We start from the raw sequence: 18,657 nt of genomic DNA on the forward strand, positions 1-18,657 counted from the left end.
TTAGATGGTTTATATCTTTTTGGCTTTCTGGTTTTCCATCTGTCGTTCTTAGGTTTTGGACAAAAGAATTTGAACTTTTCGTGTGCAAAAAAAAACACATTTTTCTTCCTTCCGTGAGAGGCGTGGCTTTGCTTACGCGAGAGGCACGGCCTTGCCTCTTGGAAACAAAAAAACATATTTTTTTTCCTTCCGCGAGAGGCATGATTGAAAAAACCCGTGTTTTCTTTTTCTTTTCTTTCACGATAGGTACGGTTTTTCTTCCATGAGAGGCACGGCCGTGCCTCTCGAAAAATTACAAAAAATATGTTTTTTCCACGAGAGGCATGCCGAAAAAACATGTTTTCCTTTTTATCCTCCCGCGAGAGGCAGTTTTGCTTCCCCGAGAGTCCCGGCCATGCCTCCTAGAAACGGAAAGAAAACATGTTCTCTCTTTTTTCTTTCGCGAGAGGCACGGGTTTACTTCTCGTGGAGGCACGCGAGAGGCACAATCGTGTCTCTTTCGGAAAGGGGAAAAACATGCACCCGGTTTGGTTTTTTCGTGAAAAATTCTTCAAAATATATCATCATGGGATCTAGTTTTAAAGATCTCTACACGAGAAATTCAACGGTAAAAACGGTTCAAGATTTGGGTGCAACAAGTGGAAAAATAGAAAAACTCGCAGGTTGCAACAAGTGGCGCACATGTAATGCGCCACTTCTTGCAACATGAGAAGGTGGGAGCGACATGTGTAAAAGAAGCGCTCCTTGATCGGTGATTTCGCAAATCGCAGGGCACACATGGTGTCGACATGCACGCATATGAGCGCTCGGGTCGTCCAGCCCATTACGGTGTTGCCAGGCGCGCTCCGCGTCAAAATGGCCGGTTGACGCACCGGAGCACTCGGTGGGAAGGCCTACTACGGATCCCATAGTAGGATTCAGCACGCTCCTTCAGTGACTTTTTCGACTAATCTTTTCAGCCTGTCTTCCTCCAAAATACAGGCTGCTCAATTTGTAACATATTTAAACTAAATTATTATTTTTCAGAAACATAATTTTAAATTTCTACCTGAATTCTAAAACAGGTTTTTTTGGAAAAATGTTTATAATTCAAATTTTTCATGATGTTTTAAAAATTAGTGTACTTTCAAAATATTCTAATTTTTTATAAAAATATTCTAAAATTTCAAAATGTTCTTGAAATTAAGTGTTCTTGAAACTTTAAAAAATGTTAGTATAATTATGAAAATGTTCTTGAACTAAAAAGGAAAATTTATAAAAGAAAATGCAAAACTAGTGTCAAAATATTAAAAAAAGAACACAGAAGAGAGCGCCCGAAGAAAAACCTTGAAAAAATGAACACACAAAAAGTCGTTTCGTAGAGAAAACCAACCCAAACAAAGATAGCCTGGCCCAGGAGCAATCATTCTGTGTGATTCATCGACATTTTTGCGCAAAGTGTGTCAAATAAGGACCATCATTTGTTGTAGGATTCAGCCGCCAGCGGATCACCTATAAATTGGCTACATATTGAACCAGGAGGGAGGGCTGATGGGCCTGCGCAGAGTCGATTAATCGGACCCCATCCAAAAACACATCGTCATTCTAGCCAACACCAATTTTTTTGGCCTCACTGATCGAGGTTGCACTCCCAAACAACCCATGCAAAATTGTGCATACACCACTGAGGACGGATGAGACCTCCTCATCCCTCTCCTCCTCAGATTTTGGCCCTGGCTGTTGTCGGATGAGGCCGACGGGCGAAGCCGCCTTGGCGAACGGCAACGGTAGGGTGGATTCTCTTCGCGGCACGATAGCAGAAGATGGGACGTTCGCCCCGGGGAAATGGTTAGGGTGACAGCCTGCTCTTTAGAACGATTTGGAGCTCAAGTGTGGTTGACCAAGGACGATCCATCGCGCGATCGATTTGGGCCCTAATGCCCGGATCTTACGGTGGTGGTTGTCATGCTCGTGGGGATGGCAACGACTAACGTGGATATGGGTGCTCGCCTGTAGTGCCCAAAACCGGGGCAGCGCCCCTATCTGGTGGTGCATTGTGCTCAGTGGCGGACCCAGGAATTAAAGCTAGCTGGGACGAACATTTAATGTCTAATTTTTTTGGTACAAATGCCGCTCTAGTCAACCAAAACTCATAGCATTCAACAACAAAAGAATAAAAAACTCTTAAAAACTAGTAAACTGCTAACGTGGACTACTATCGCTTGAAATGTTCACTTAGGGCATCTCCAACACTAACCCGCAAATTCCTCAGGTATGTCCGTTTTTGTGTTCGGACGTGGTCCGCGGATATAATATGGAAGGGAGCCATCCAACACTAATTACAAAGTATCCGGCTAGGAGGAGAAAAAGTAGATGGGGACCATACATGTGGTGAGATAGAGCAGTGCTACGCAGCCGACGTGTTTCCGCCCGATTCGTGCACGACAGTAACTAATCACCGTTAGATGAAATACATCCATAAATAAGGAACGTGAGATCCTAGCATCGTCTACGTGACGTCCATAAAACATCATGTGTGAAGCTATTCCGGGTGGGATATTGTGGTGTGTCCAGTTGAGAGGAGACAGAGAAGAGGTGACCATGCATGTGCAGAGAGAGAGAGAGAAAAGAGACTAGGACCACGCGAAGGCTTTTGGTTGATCAAAAGATGTCCGGAGGTATAGCTCCTCATGTTTGTCTCCACTTTGCCGAAAAATGAACGTCCGAATCACTTTACGGACCGATGCAAGACTGCGTTGGATTGTAAAAGTGAACAATGTGCGATAGGGGGAAAGCGTCTTGCCTCGTTGGTGGGACGCGTTGCATGTTTATATGGTAGGGGCGCACCTCCCTCGATAACAGCACATACAAGAAGTTGTTAAGATTACATGCTTGAAGAAGAAGGGATAAGAGAGAAGGAGAGTTCGGTTATATCCACCGAAAACACTTAAACATCTATCCCTGGTCTATCTCTACAATGTTGCGTTTAACACCCTCTCATAATCACAACTTCATCAAGTTGAGATTATGCTTGAAATATTCAAAACTCTGTGTAGGCAAAGCCTTGGTGAAGAAGGGATAAGAGAGAAGGAGAGTTCAGTTATATCCACCGAAAACACTTAAACATCTATCCCTAGTCTATCTCTACAATGCTGCGTTTAACAAACAAAAGTGTCTGATTAGACATATACCGGAGTTTTGCAGGTCTCCCTTGGAGATGCCCTTAAGCCACAATAGAGAAAAGTCCATTTTTCGTTCCTCAATTCTCCGGTCCGATCACTTTTGGTCCCTCAACTCTAAAACCAGACAGGTTGCACCGCGAACTCTCCAAACCAGACAAAAATCGTCCCTTCTCTCGGCTGACCCAGTATTGGTGCTGACTAGGCGTGGTTTTGATTAGTCCACGCCGACGTGGCAATGTGATCCCACAAAACAGCTGGCCCTCTCCCTCACTCTGTCTCTCTCGCGTTCTCCCCACTCTCCCTCTCCCAAGGCTATGAATTTCAGCAACATCTTGTCTGAATTTCAGTATATGCTACAAATTTCGCCATAGTTTTGTTTGTTTTTGGACAAATCTGAGAGTAACAACACACATAGTTCAAAGATTTAATCAAACATCACAGGTTCTCATACAAATTGATAGTTCACACAATGTCTGACATCACATAGTTCCACACAAATTCTGATAGGTTCATAACACAGAAAGAAGAGCACACATAGTTTTCCACAAACAAATTAGATAGGTCTAAGCAAAGGCATCACAGCACACATAGTAGCACACTCAGTCCAACAGCCTTGTGGGTAATTTCCTTGTCCTTTTTGCCTCCCTTCCAGGTGCCTTGAACTGTGAATTAGCACTTCCTGATTTCACATTGACAGTGACAGCTGAGCTAGAACTCACATTGACAGTGACATCTTTCATTGCAGCCTTTGAGGAGGACTTGTTCTTCTAAATATTGTTCCATTTCCCTTGGACAGCAGGCTTAGGAGGTTTGGACATGGGTACTGGTCTCTTTGTCCCTCTGGATGTTCCTGCAGCACTGGTACTCAATTGAGAAGGCACAACATTTTCCTGCAAATGTAATACATATTAGAGAATAAGCACATGCAATACACAGTAAGAAGCACATGCAACCAAAACTTGTTACTCACCCTGTGTGCAGTAGCACTATGTTGTCTACTTTGTTGTGCACTCTGTTGTTCACTTTGTTGTCCACTTTGGTGTCCACTCTGTTGCCCACCTGGCTGTCTATGGTATGTTGTTCTATTGTGACCAACTCCTTTGCATTTACCACACCTGATGAGTGTCCCAGTCTTTGGTAATCTGGTCTTTGACACTTTTTTCTCAGTTTCCTCCTTCTTTCTCTTAGTCCTTGGCCTACCAGGCATCTTGACATAACCAGGAGCTACAGGTCTAGGCCTTGGTGATATTGGCCAGCAATCCATGCCATTAATAGGTTGCAGACAATGTGCATATGTTCTCTTGAATGCCTCAACATAAAAACAGCTAGCAATGAAACTTGTCAAGTCACTTGTGATGGTGTGTATTGCTGCAATTGCATGTGAACAAGGCATACCAGATACTTGCCAATAACCACAAGTGCAGTTATTTCTGTTTAGATCAACACCAAATCTGTAATGTTTCCTTTGGGTGACCTCAAACACATTATTTCCATTGTTGATAGGATGACAACTCCCAGACCAATCTATGTACTTGTTCATATTCTTATTTATAGTTGGGCATATAATTTCTAATGTCCATTTCTCACATTTTTCAATCATTTCTTGAATCCTAACCATTACATTTCGTCTACTTGCCTCAAGCATTGAAATGATAGGTAAAAATCTTGCATCTATGATCCATTTGTTGAAACTTTCACAAATATTGTTATCAACAGAGTCACAATTAGATCCTAACCTGAACCATGCCCTTGACCAGTGCTTGGGATCTAACCTGGTTACTGCCCTTGCACCTTCGACAGTCTCTCTTGCTAACTTTGCCATTGCCAAGTTGAAAAGGCTCACAGAAGAAGCCTTTGCACAATTCCAGAAAAGTTTCTGCCACTCTTTCACTCTGAATTCTTTTCTCCAATTGGCATACACATGTCTGGCACAATTTCTATGTTCTGCATGAGGGGCCCAATTCTGTACAGCTATGATGATACCCTGCACACAAATTGTGTTAGACATTGCATCATATACATCATAGAGATACATCATATATTCCTATGTAAATGAGAGACACCATATAACTTACTTTTTGTTGGTCTGAAATTATTACCCAGCCTTCACCATCATATACATTGACATCTTTGAAGAGTAATGAGCAAAACCAGTCCCAAGAATCGTTGTTTTCTTTCTCAACCACATCCCAAGCAATTGGATACATTTGGCTATTCGCATATCTTCCCAAAGCACATAACAACTCTCCATTTGTTGCTCCTTTGAAGAAGCACCCATCCAAACCAATGACTTTTCTGCAGCCTGCCATGAAACCTTGCTTTAAAGCATTCAAACAGACATAAATTCTTTGAAATGTTGGAATTGCACAAGATGGATCAAGCTTAACCACAACGGTGCTTCTAGGATTGCTCCTAAGCAACTCTTCCTGATAGTCAAATATCCTAGTGTATTGTTCCTTAGTTGCATCAAACATTTTCTTTATCACCATTCCCTTAGCTCTCTTCACTTGAGAAGTACTAACTTCTGCAAACATATCTTCCCTGATGTGTGCTTTCAGATTTGCAATTTTCCACATTGGGTTAGCACTAATGATACCTTCATACTTAGCTGCAATCCTAGCAGCAGTAACAAGCTTGTTGTCTTTCCTAGACGGGCATTGATGAACATCATTTATACTAGTAATCTGCCAACTAGTAGATTTACTAGTTAGACTAGCCAAACAATACCAATTGCATGTCTTCCAGTCACAAGTTGCCCTACACCTATTACAATCATTCTTTCTGAATTTTATGAACTTTTTTTGCTTAAGCCCATATTTAATGACTGCCTGCCTGAACTCTTCTTTTGAACCAAATTTCATGCCTAACACAAACTTGGGCACCTCTTCGCTATCTTTGAACCTTGGGAAATTATCTGATTTCTTTCTTGTATCACCATCTTCGTCGAAACAGTCATCAAACTCAGATGAATCCTCGTACGGTGTATCATTGCCATCTTTCTCTTCTCTATTCTCTTCTCCCACAGCTTTTGTTGAACCAACTCTAGGCTGCACAAGATATACATCATCCAGTACTTGTAATTGTCCTTGCTTCATCTTCTTCTTGTACTCTACATATTTCTTGTTTATCTCAATTCCTTCTTCATCTTCTTCCGAAGGACTCTCATCTCCAGGAACATAGTCACTATCTTCTTCATCTGTATCATCTTCGGCTGCCGGCGCGGATGCCTGTACCACTTCTGTTGTTACTTGCTCCAGTGGGACAATTTGTCCCTGCTCATTTTTACCCTCTTCTTCATCTGATGGTAGAGCACGTGCCAATATATGATATTCAGCAATGTTCTCTACATATACTTCAGCTACTCCATTCTCTTCAATTGCAGAAACCATGCTCAAACAGGACGCATCATCATGCAACAAACCAAGCCCATCATGCATTTCTCTCCCAGGATATAGCCAGTGGAACTGCACTTCATCATCCTTCAAATCCTTCCAATGATCTTCCTTTTAAAAAAACCAACAATCTCCGGCAGTGACACTTTGTCTCGCTCCAAATGCGACATCCCGACAATGCCATCAGCGTAGTGTACATACTGCCCATCATTCACAAAGTGACCACCGAAATGAAATCGTATGGGCAGAAATTCCAGAGGATCCATCTCACGGACCTACATTAAGCAGATAAAAATTTAACCTACTAATCCACAAACTGGCCATGTACTACAACTAACTGACCACAAATCGATCTATTTTAGCAACTGACCTTGATTTGGAGCTTCTTCTCGTCTCCAGCCGCCACTCCTGCTAACCGCCGCCGCCGTGACCCACCGACCCCCACGGTGCTGCGCTACCGCTGGTCGCCGCCGCTGCCGTGACCCACCGCCCGCTGCGGCGCTGCGCTCCCGCTGACCGCGCCGCCGTGCGCCGCCGACCGCCGCGGCGCTCCCGTTGACCGCCGCCGCTGACCGCCGCCGCGCTGCGCTCCCGCTGACCGCCGCCGCCACCTACGTCGCCACAGCCGCCGCCAAAAGATAGCTAGGGTTCGGGCACGGGTCGAAGAAAGAGGATCGAAAGGGCTCGAGGGGCTGGGGTCGGGTCTTTAGGTGACTGGAGAGAGAGATGGGCCACGTGGGCAACGACTAGTCAAACCCGGGCTGAGTCAGCAGTGAAACCGCGTCGGGTCTACGGAGGGACGATTTTTGTCTGGTTTGGAGAGTTCACGGTGCAACCTGTCCAGTTTTAGAGTTGAGGGACCAAAAGTGATCGGACTGAAGAATTGAGGGACGAAAAATGGACTTTTCTCGCCACAATATGATCCCATAATTCTAATTTTGGAACGAGACCTACAAAATTATGAATATGATGAGAGTTGTATATATGGTCATAGATCGTGAGGGGGACGCTCAATGCGGTTTGTGGATCGATTGGGGTTCCTTTTTCTGTTTGACAAGGAAAGGAAAGGAGAGATCGATTGGGCTAAGATGTCGTCTGTTTGGGCCTGTAGGCGGTAGTAGCCCACGCCAGTCTACCGAACCAGCCCAAGTCTCTTTCTCCCTCACGTACCCCTTCGATCGCTAAAAAGGAAACAGAGAAGAGCGCCACTGCTTTCTGAATTCTGGAACAGAGAAGAGCACTGCCGCAGCCCGCAGATCGGCAGATGCGTAGGTGGTGGCGATTCTCCGCCGCCGGCGACCCGGGGCGGCCGCCCCAGCTCACCCCAATGGTGGGTCCGCCACTGATTGTGCTACGGTGTGGCTCGGCACATGGCTAATCTGGCCCAAGTGTCCATCTTCGTTGGTGACGGTGGAGCATGTATGTAGTCAGTGGCGGACCCAGGACTTAAAGTTAGCTGGGGCGAACATTTAATGTCTAATTTTTTGGGTACAAATGCCACTCTATTCAACCAAAACTCATAGCATTCAACAACAAAAGAATAAAAAAGCTCTTAAAAACTAGTAAACTGCTAACGTGGACTACTATCGCTTGAAATGTTCACTTAGGGCATCTCCAACACTGACCCGCAAATTCCTCAGGTATGTCCCTTTTTGTGTTCGGACGTGGTCCGCGGATATAATATGGAAGGGAGCCATCCAACACTAATTACAAAGTATCCGGCTAGGAGGAGAAAAAGTAGATGGGGACCATACATGTGGTGAGATAGAGCAGTGCTACGCAGCCGACGTGTTTCCGCCCGATTCGTGCACGACAGTAACTAATCACCGTTAGATGAAATCCATCCATAAATAAGGAACGTGAGATCCTAGCATCGTCCACGTGATGTCCATAAAACACCGTGTGTGAAGCTATTCCGGGTGGGATATTGTGGTGTGTCCAGTTGAGAGGAGAGAGATAAGAGGTGACCATGCATGTGCAGAGAGAGAGAGAAGAGACTAGGACCACGCGAAGGCTTTTGGTTGATCAAAAGATGTCCGGAGGTATAGCTCCTCATGTTTGTCTCCACTTTACCGGAAAATGAACGTCTGAATCACTTTACGGACCGATGCAAGACTGCGTTGGATTGTAAAAGTGAACAATGTGCGATAGGAGGAAAGCGTCTTGCCTCGTTGGAGGGATGCGTTGCATGTTTATATGGCAGGGGCGCACCTCCCTGGATAACAACGCATACAAGAAGTTGTTAAGATTACATGCTTGGAGAAGAAGGGATAAGAGAGAAGGAGAGTCGGTTATATCCACCGAAAACACTCAAACATCTATCCCTAGTCTATCTCTACAATGTTGCGTTTAACACCCTCCCGTAATCACAACTTCATCAAGTTGAGATTATGCTTGAAATCTTCAAAACTCCGTGTAGGCAAAGCCTTGGTGAAGAAGGGATAAGAGAGAAGGAGAGTTTGGTTATATCCACCGAAAACACTTAAACATCTATCCCTAGTCTATCTCTACAATGCTGCGTTTAACAAACAAAAGTGTCTGATTAGACATATACCTTAGTTTTACAGGTCTCCCTTGGAGATGCCCTTAAGCCACAATAGAGAAAAGTCCATTTTTCGTCCCTCAATTCTTCGGTCCGATCACTTTTGGTCCCTCAACTCTAAAACCGGACAGGTTGCACCGCGAACTCTCCAAACCAGACAAAAATTGTCCCTTCTCGCGGCTGACCCAGTATTGGTGCTGACTAGGCGTGGTTTTGACTAGTCCACGCCGATGTGGCAATGTGATCCCACAAAACAGCCGGCTCTCTCCCTCACTCTGTCTCTCTCGCGTTCTCCCCACTCTCCCTCTCCCAAGGCTATGAATTTCAGCAACATTTTGTCTGAATTTCAATATATGCTACAAATTTTGCCATAGTTTTGTTTGTTTTTGGACAAATCTGAGAGTAACAACACACATAGTTCAAAGATTTAATCAAACATCACAGATTCTCATACAAATTGATAGTTCACACAATGTCTGACATCACATAGTTCCACACAAATTCTGATAGGTTCATAACACAGAAAGAAGAGCACACATAGTTTTCCACAAACAGATTAGATAGGTCTAAGCAAAGGCATCACAGCACACATAGTAGCACACTCAGTCCAACAGCCTTGTGGGTAATTTCCTTGTCCTTTTTACCTCCCTTCCAGGTGCTTTGAACTGTGAATTAGCACTTTCTTATTTCACATTGATAGTGACACCTGAGCTAGAACTCACATTGACAGTGACACCTTTCATTGCAGCCTTTGAGGAGGACTTGTTCTTCTGAATATTGTTCCCTTTCCCTTGGACAGCAGGCTTAGGAGGTTTGGACATGGGTACTGGTCTCTTTGTCCCTCTGGATGTTCCTGCAGCACTGGTACTCTGTTGACAAGGCACAACATTTTCGTGCAAATGTAATACATATTAGAGAATAAGCACATGCAACCAAAACTTGTTACTCACCCTGTGTGCAGTAGCACTGTGTTGTCTACTTTGTTGTGCACTCTGTTGTTCACTTTGTTGTCCACTTTGGTGTCCACTCTGTTGCCCACCTGGCTGTCTATGGCATATTGTTCTGTTGTGACCAACTCCTTTGCATTTACCACACCTGATGAGTGTCCCAGTCTTTGGCAATCTGGTCTTCGACACTTTTTTTCTCAGTTTCCTCCTTCTTTCTCTCAGTCCTTGGCCTACCAGGCATCTTGACATAACCAGGAGCTACAAGTCTAGGCCTTGGTGATATTGGCCAGCAATCCATGCCATTAACAGGTTGCAGACAATGTGCATATGTTCTCTTGAATGCCTCAACATAAAAACAGCTAGCAATGAAACTTGTCAAGTCACTTGTGATGGTGTGTATTGATGCAATTGCATGTGCACAAGGCATACCGGATACTTGCCAATAACCACAAGTGTAGTTATTTCTGTTTAGATCAACACCAAATCTGTAATGTTTCCTTTGGGTGACCTCAAACACATTATTTCCATTGCTGATAGGATGACAACTCCCAGACCAATCTATGTACTTGTTCATCTTCTTATTTATAGTTGGTCATACAATTTTTAATGTTCATTTCTCACATTTTTCAATCATTTCTTGAATCCTAACCGTTACCTTTCGTCTAATTGCCTCAAGCATTGAAATGATAGGTAAAAATCTTGCATCTATGATCCATTTGTTGAAACTTTCACAAATATTGTTATCAACAGAGTCACAATTAGATCCTAACCTGAACCATGCCCTTGACCAGTGCTTGGGATCGAACCTGGTTACTGCCCTTGCACCTTCGACGGTCTCTCTTGCTAACTTTGCCCTTGCCAAGTTGAAAAGGCTCACAGAAGAAGCCTTTGCACAATTCCAGAAAAGTTTGTGCCACTCTTTCACTCTGAATTCTTTTCTCCAATTGGCATACACATGTCTGGCACAATTTCCATGTTCTGCATGAGGGGCCCAATTCTGTACAGCTGTGATGATACCCTGCACACAAATTGTGTTAGACATTACATCATATACATCATAGAGATACATCATATATTCCTATGTAAATGAGAGACAACATATAACTTACTTTTTGTTGGTCTGAAATTATTACCCAGCCTTAACCATCATATACATTGACATCTTTGAAGAGTAATGAGCAAAACCAGTCCCAATAATCGTTGTTTTCTTTCTCAACCACAGCCCAAGCAATTGGATACATTTGGCTATTCGCATCTCTTCCCAAAGCACATAACAACTCTCCATTTGTTGCTCCTTTGAAGAAGCACCCATCCAAACCAATGACTTTTCTGCAGCCTGCCATGAAACCTTGCTTGAAAGCATTCAAACAAATATAAATTCTTTGAAATGTTGGAATTGCACAAGCTGGATCAAGCTTAACCACAACAGTGCTTCCAGGATTGCTCCTAAGAAACTCTTCCTGATAGTCAAATATCCTAGTGTATTGTTCCTTAGTTGCATCAAACATTTTCTTTATCACCATTCCCTTAGCTCTCTTCACTTGAGAAGTACTAACTTCTGAAAACATATCTTCCCCGATGTGTGCTTTCAGATTTGCAATTTTCCACATTGGGTTAGCACTAATGATACCTTCATACTTAGCTGCAATCCTAACAGCAGTAACAAGCTTGTTGTCTTTCCTAGACGGGCATTGATGAACATCATTTATACTAGTAATCTGCCAACTAGTAGATTTACTAGTTAGACTAGCCAAACAATACCAATTGCATGTCTTCCAGTCACAAGTTGCCCTACACCTATTACAATCATTCTTTCTGAATTTTATGAACTTTTTTTTTGCTTAAGCCCATATTTAATGACTGCCTGCCTGAACTCTTCTTTTGAACCAAATTTCATGCCTAACACAAACTTGGGCTCCTCTTCCTTGTCTTTGAACCTTGGGAAATCATCTGATTTCTTTCTTGTATCACCATCTTCGTTCAAAGAGTCATCAAACTCAGATGAATCCTCGTACGGTGTATCATTGCCATCTTTCTCTTCTCTATTCTCTTCTCCCACAGCTTTTGTTGAACCAACTCTAGGCTGCACAAGATATACATCATCCAGTACTTGTAACTGTCCTTGCTTCATCTTCTTCTTGTACTCTACATATTTCTTGTTTATCTCAATTCCTTCTTCATCTTCTTCCGAAGGACTCTCATCTCCAGGAACATAGTCACTATCTTCTTCATCTATATCATCTTCGGCTGCCGGCGCGGATGCCTGTACCACTTCTGTTGTTACTTGCTCCAGTGGGACAATTTGTCCCTGCTCATTTTTACCCTCTTCTTCATCTGATGGTAGAGCACGTGCCAATATATGATATTCAACAATGTTCTCTACATATACTTTAGCTACTGCATTCTCTTCAATTGCAGAAACCATGCTCAAATAGGACGTATCATCATGCAACAAACCAAGCCCATCATGCATTTCTCTCCCAGGATATAGCCAGTGGAACTGCACTTCATCATCCTTCAAATCCTTCCAATGATCTTCCTTTTAAAAAAACCAACAATCTCCGGCAGTGACACTTTGTCTCGCTCCAAATGCGACATCCCGATAACGCCATCAGCATAGTGTACATACTGCCCATCGTTCACAAAGTGACCACCGAAATGAAATCGTATGGGCAGAAATTCCAGAGGATCCATCTCACGGACCTACATTAAGCAGATAAAAAATTTACCTACTAATCCACAAACTGGCCATGTACTACAACTAACCGACCACAAATCGATCTATTTTAGCAACTGACCTTGATTTGGAGCTTCTTCTCGTCTCCATCCGCCACTCCTGCTGACCGCCGCCGCCGTGACCCACCGACCGCCGCGGCGCTGCGCTACCGCTGGCCGTCGCCGGCGCCGTGACCCACCGCCCGCTGTGGCGCTGCGCTCCCGCTGACCGCACCGCCGACCGCCGCAGCGCTGCGCTCCCGCTGACCGCGCCGCCGTGCGCCGCCGACCGCCGCGGCGCTGCGCTCCCGTTGACCGCCGCCGCCAACCGCCGTGGCGCTGCGCTCCCGCTGACCGCCGCCGCCGCCTGCGTCGCCACAGCCGCCGCCAAAGATAGCTAGGGTTCGGGCACGGGTCGAAGAAAGGGGATCGAAAGGGAACGAGGGGCTGGGGTCGGGTCTTTAGGTGACTGGAGAGAGAGAGAGATGGGCCACGTGGGCAACGACTAGTCAAACCCGGGCTGAGTCAGTAGCGAAACCGCGTCGGGTCTGCGGACGGACAATTTTTGTCTGGTTTGGAGAGTTCACGGTGCAACCTGTCCGGTTTTAGTGTTGAGGGACCAAAAGTGATCGGACTGAAGAACTGAGGGACGAAAAATGGACTTTTCTCGCCACAATATGATCCCATAATTCTAATTTTGGAACGAGACCTACAAAATTATGAATATGATGGGAGTTGTATATATGGTCATAGATCGTGAGGGGGACGCTCAATGCGGTTTGTGGATCGATTTGGGATCTTTTTCTGTTTGACAAGGAAAGGAAAGGAGAGATCGATTGGGCTAAGATGTCGTCTGTTTGGGCCTGTAGGCGGTAGTAGCCCACTCCAGTCTACCGAACCAGCCCAAGTCTCTTTCTCCCTCACGTACCCCTTCGATCGCTAAAAAGGAAACAGAGAAGAGCGCCATTGCTTTCTGAATTCTGAGACAGAGAAGAGCGCTGCCGCAGCCCGCAGATCGGCAGATGTGTAGGTGGGGGGCGATTCTCCGCCGCCGGCGACCCGGGGCGGCCGCCCCAGCTCGCCCCCATGGTGGGTCCGCCACTGTATGTAGTGTTCCCTTTCAGTCTCCTATCAGTGACGAGACTTAAGAGGATGGCCCTCTGTTTCCTGCTTATTTTTGGTCCTTGCCCTATTGTCGTCTTGATGTAGCTTTTCTCTGATGTATGTGATTGCCTGATGTAATCCCTTGATCTTATATTCTTCACTCCTCTTAATGAAATGAAAACAACAATGCTGCCTTTCATCCAAATACACCATGAACCACCACCTGGTCACATCGTCCGGCCAATAGAAGTAATGATAAATTTGCATGGGTGCTCAAGGCAGATTTCGAGAAGTGTCGATGTTCAGAGGTGATGGACTTGGGTGACCAACTACTCCTCACCAAATTCACTCGGGAGCACCACCAAGATCGTTGGTAGATCACTGCGATGACCACATGATTCAAGGAGGGAACTACTCCTCTGTCACAAAATATAAGATCATTTTTGACACTATAATGTTGGGTGTCCATTCGGGTATGGGTCAGACTGTACATGTAGGTGCGTCGCCAAAAACATTCAGATTGGATTAGAACCCAAGATTTTGGGTAACAGAAAGGTGTGATAGCTCCTGGGTACCTAGGCACCCTCTATGAACAGTAAATTCAAAAGAACAGAAAGAAAATCAAAAAAATCTGAAACTTTGCAACATCAAAGATGGTCAAACTTTATAGGTTCTTGCAAGTTTTCATGCCAAAATATCATGTAGAGAAAGGTGTACAAACGAATTTCAGATTTCAATGCTAAAAGTGCTCAAAACTTCAAGCACTGAAATCTTTTTCATGTGTAGAGCTCCTCGAATGGTTTTTTTGGCATAAAAACTTGCAAGCATCTACAAAGTTCGATCATCTTTGATGTCGCAAAGTTTTAGATTTTTTTGATTTTACTGCTCGTAGAGGGTGCATACGCACCCGGGAGCTAAAAACCACTCTCTTTTGAGTAATGAACAAATTTCTTTATATACAACCATTTTTAAGATTGAGTGATAAACAAAATTTCTTGGTATACGATTACTTTTTTTCTCAGAATCAGGGTTAAAAACCCCGCCCTGTGCAATACGCATCGATATACCGTTTACCAGAATATCACCATACATTGTATGCAGATTTCTCTTTGGTAATGGAGCGTGTTAATCCATATAAAAGTCACCAATAAAATAATTAATATACTTAAACTAATTTATATTCCTGTGTGGAGTTCTCTCTGCTAGTGGAGATTCTTAAGCCATATAAAAGTCATCAACAAAATAATTAATACACTCTTACTGAAAAAATATTATTAATCACTCCAATCAATATTACTTGTCGTTTGAGCAACAAGTGATATAGATCAGAGGGAGTACTTGGAAATGCATTACAAATGTATACACTTTTTTTTTGTAGCGAACTAAATCAACTTTTTAAGTGACAACTCTTGCGTGGAATGAGAGTAAGTTCTAGCTATGCTTATGGAATAAGATGAAAACTTTGCGCTCACCTTCCTACACTGTGTTAATGGACTAGCGAAAAGAAGTATTTATATCAGTATTTGCAAGGATTTAATAATTATTATTATCATTATAGCATTTTGTAGTTGCGTATATACTCATTTTAAACAACTTTAGGATTAAGAGATGTGCAATTTTGTTGCAGCTGCACCTTTTGAAACTACATTTGCACGTAAAAAAAATTCTAGCGCAACTCTAGGTTTGAAGTATGCGATTGGATAGTTATGGCATTTCGAAACCTGAAATTGTACAGTTTTTTTTTAAATTTTAGGCTTTGGCCGAATTGCACGCAACTAGGTAAGCACATTGAAACGCAAGATCAAACGCAAGAACTAACCAAGGAGATCACATGTCCTATTAATTAAGTGGGAAAAGCTCAACAGGTGATGAGCTCTTTTTGGAGAGAGAAAAAAACTCGAACTAATTTTCAGCTCACAAGTTTTGAGCTCTAATCTGAACTAGGAATCGAACCTAGCTAACTGATAAATCAAACGATCTCTAAGCACGCAGTGGGTGCTAATGAACGAACTAACTAAGCGACGATGGCCTTGGCGGAGAGCTCCTCGCCGGTGAGGAAGTGCGCGAAGACCTGCCTGGCCTGCACCGGCGTGATCATGGGCACCATGTGTCCGGCGCCGCGCACGGTGACGAAGGTGAGCCCGTCGTAGACCACCGTGTACCCGCCCACCTGGTCGCTGGTGAACCACTCCCTCCACCCCTTCTTCGTCGCGAGCCCGAGCTTCTTCAGCGCGAGCCGCGTCGAGGTCACCGGCACGCGGTCGTCGGTGTCGCCGCTGAAGACCCACACCCGGATCCCGTCCTTCACCAGCTTGCCGATGGCCGGCAGGGTCGACGCCGGCGCGTCCGTCCAGTTGGTCAGCGCGTCGCTGCACGGCTCCCAGCGGTACGGGATTGCGCCGGAGACGTTGGCGTGCAGCGCCTTCTGCACGTCGGCGCGGTTCAGGTAGTCGAGGATGTGGTAGTCCCCGCAGGGGTCGTAGGCGTTGTAGTAGGGCCTGCCGCCGCGGTGCAGCTTCCCCAGCGGCGTGCCGGTGCCGGCGAGCTTGGAGCGGCGGCGGGGGGAGGAGTTGGTGGAGTTGACCATAGATTTGGTGCAGGCGGGGGGGTAGAGGCTGTAAAGGTCGATGTCGTTCATGGCGTTGAAGAAGTCGTTCCATGCGTTGTCGCAGGCGTCGCTCTCCATGCCGTCGTCGGGGAACTTGCAGTTGTTCTTGACGGCGGTGTAGATCCCATCCGAGACCACCGCGTGGTCCCAGGCGTAGTCGACCAGGCCGCGGTCGTCGGAGCTGGCGTCGATGGCGGCGTTGCCGATCAGGATCCCCTTGAGGTTGACCTTGTGAGCCCGCGACGCCTTCTTGTTCATGTGGACGATCTTCTCGGCGAGCTGGGGGACGTAGTGCCCGGCGTAGCTCTCGCCGGCGATGTACAGGTCGTGGCCCTTGAACTGAGGGAACTTGTCCAGCCAGTTCACGAGGAAAGAGTATGCGTCATGGGCTGTCACAAAGCAAGATGAGATCCGATTAATTGTCATACCTCTTAATGCCATGAAAGGAATGATGATTAATTAGATCTATAACTAATTGGCAATTATCTTGGCCTACCAGTGAGGTTGTCGCCAAACTGGCCGAGATCGGCGGTGGTGTTGGTGTAGGAGAAGCCCACGCCGGCAGGGGACTCCAAGAACAGCATGTTTGCCTCTGTTCAACAGTCATCAAAGAGAACAATGGTGCACGATTAATCAATCGGAATGAACAATTATTACTACATGATTTGCTTGGTAATAGATGTAACAAGTGCGTACCTTTGTTCCATGAGTGGGGATTCAAGGCAATCTCGGGCTTTCCCTTCTGGATCAAGAAGGGGCCAAGCTCCATCATCGCTCCATACCCCACGGACGAGCATCCAGGCCCTGAGATTATCCAATATTAGTTTCATCTCATGCATGGAACTCAATGGAATGAAATGGATCGAGTAACTAAGTGTACACTGATTAGCTAGATCGCATCTACTAAACAAAGTAATATTTAATCTACCTCCGTTGAGCCAGAGGACGAGGGGCTTCTTGGCGACGTCGTGGGTGGCCTCGAAGAGCCAGTAGAAGAGGGCGCGGCCGTGGGTCTCGTTCACCGTGACGTAGCCGGAGTAGTGCCGGAAGCCCACCTGCTCCGTCTGCCCCGGCAGCATCTCCACCCGGTCCGCCTCCTGCACCTCGAAGATCTTCTCGAACCCGGGGTGGTGGTGCCTCGCGGCCACCACCGCGACGGCGGCGGCGAGGAGGAGCACGCGCAGCAAGCTGCTCGACGGCGAAGTGGCCATGGCTGCAGGCGCGCGGCTGCTTGGGTTACTGGTGTCGACTGGGTTGGTGTCCATGCACAGTGTATGGGCGCCTATATATATGCGCCCGGCCGAGATCGATCAGCTGGCTGCTGGCGATCGTGGAGGAGATTTGTTGCTGGTTTCTTGGAGGTGGGTGGGTGGGATAGGGTTTGTTTCTGGTTTTCCGACGCGGATAGGGCTTGTTTGTTGGAGACGAGTGCTACAGATTTGCGTGCGTTTGTTACAAAAGACGGAGAAGCGGAGAAAATTGTTTATTTTCGTGAAATCCACATCATCGTGTTCCATGGTCATCAGGTATGCCGCCTTGGGTTTTGTTTTGGAGTTTGGAGAAGGGGAGAGAGGGGGCGGGAGAGTGAGGAAAATATGAACTCCTCCCTGTTTGTTTTTACTCCTTGTGAACTCCTTTCTGGTGAACAGATTTAGTCATCCTGCCATGTCGACCCTAAACCCACGAAGGTCATCAGGCGCGCTCTAGCATCAGCAACGGCTCTAGGGTTTTTCAAAAAGCATGGGACGACCGTGAGGTACGAGTGAATGCGCTCTTACCATCGTCGTGTTGCATTTTGGGCAAAAACAACATGGCGTCAAAGGCTTGGTACGTCCAGGTGCATCTATCTAACTTTATAACTTTACAAATAGAGTTTTATCATTTATACCACTAGTCGTGTCCCGCTAGTCGGTTTTGCCACTAGGAGTTTGCACTGCTGAAAAATGTCGTCGCTCTATTAGGCACATGCTAAAAAATGCCACTAGACACCAATATTGTAACCTCAAAACCTGTTTAGCATGTTATCTTTACCTAATAATAAAGCAAATTGGGTTTCTTTCGTCCGTCATGGCATTTTTTAGGAAAGTCCCTCTATTTCAGAGAATTCAACCCGCGGTCCTGTTTTAAGTTAAAACGAATCATTATTTTCGTATTTTACACAAAAGTCTCTGTCTTTTCTTGAAATCAA

General features: G+C 45.4%; 1 protein-coding gene across 1 annotated transcript; it reads right to left on the minus strand.

Moving 5' to 3' along the window:
• Positions 1-15,875: 15,875 nt before the first annotated feature.
• LOC125524122 (serine carboxypeptidase-like 34) lies at positions 15,876-17,680 on the minus strand. The gene is made up of 4 exons (XM_048689194.1): positions 17,398-17,680; positions 17,166-17,273; positions 16,966-17,061; positions 15,876-16,858 (listed from the first exon to the last, which is right to left on the minus strand). The coding sequence occupies exons 1-4, from the start codon at positions 17,678-17,680 to the stop codon at positions 15,876-15,878; spliced, it is 1,470 nt and encodes a 489-aa protein (XP_048545151.1).
• Between the last annotated feature and the right edge of the window lie 977 nt (positions 17,681-18,657).

This window comes from Triticum urartu, chromosome 7 (assembly GCF_003073215.2).
Source record: "Triticum urartu cultivar G1812 chromosome 7, Tu2.1, whole genome shotgun sequence".
Lineage (NCBI taxonomy): Eukaryota > Viridiplantae > Streptophyta > Magnoliopsida > Poales > Poaceae > Triticum > Triticum urartu.

Coding starts and splice junctions, on each gene's coding strand:
- LOC125524122 (XM_048689194.1), bottom strand. CDS start 17,680: ATGGCCACTTCGCCGTCGAGCAGCTTGCTGCGCGTGCTCCTCCTCGCC. Junction 17,062..17,165: donor TCCCCACTCATGGAACAAAG/GTACGCACTTGT, acceptor ACTGTTGAACAG/AGGCAAACATGCTGTTCTTG. Junction 16,859..16,965: donor GTTTGGCGACAACCTCACTG/GTAGGCCAAGAT, acceptor GCTTTGTGACAG/CCCATGACGCATACTCTTTC.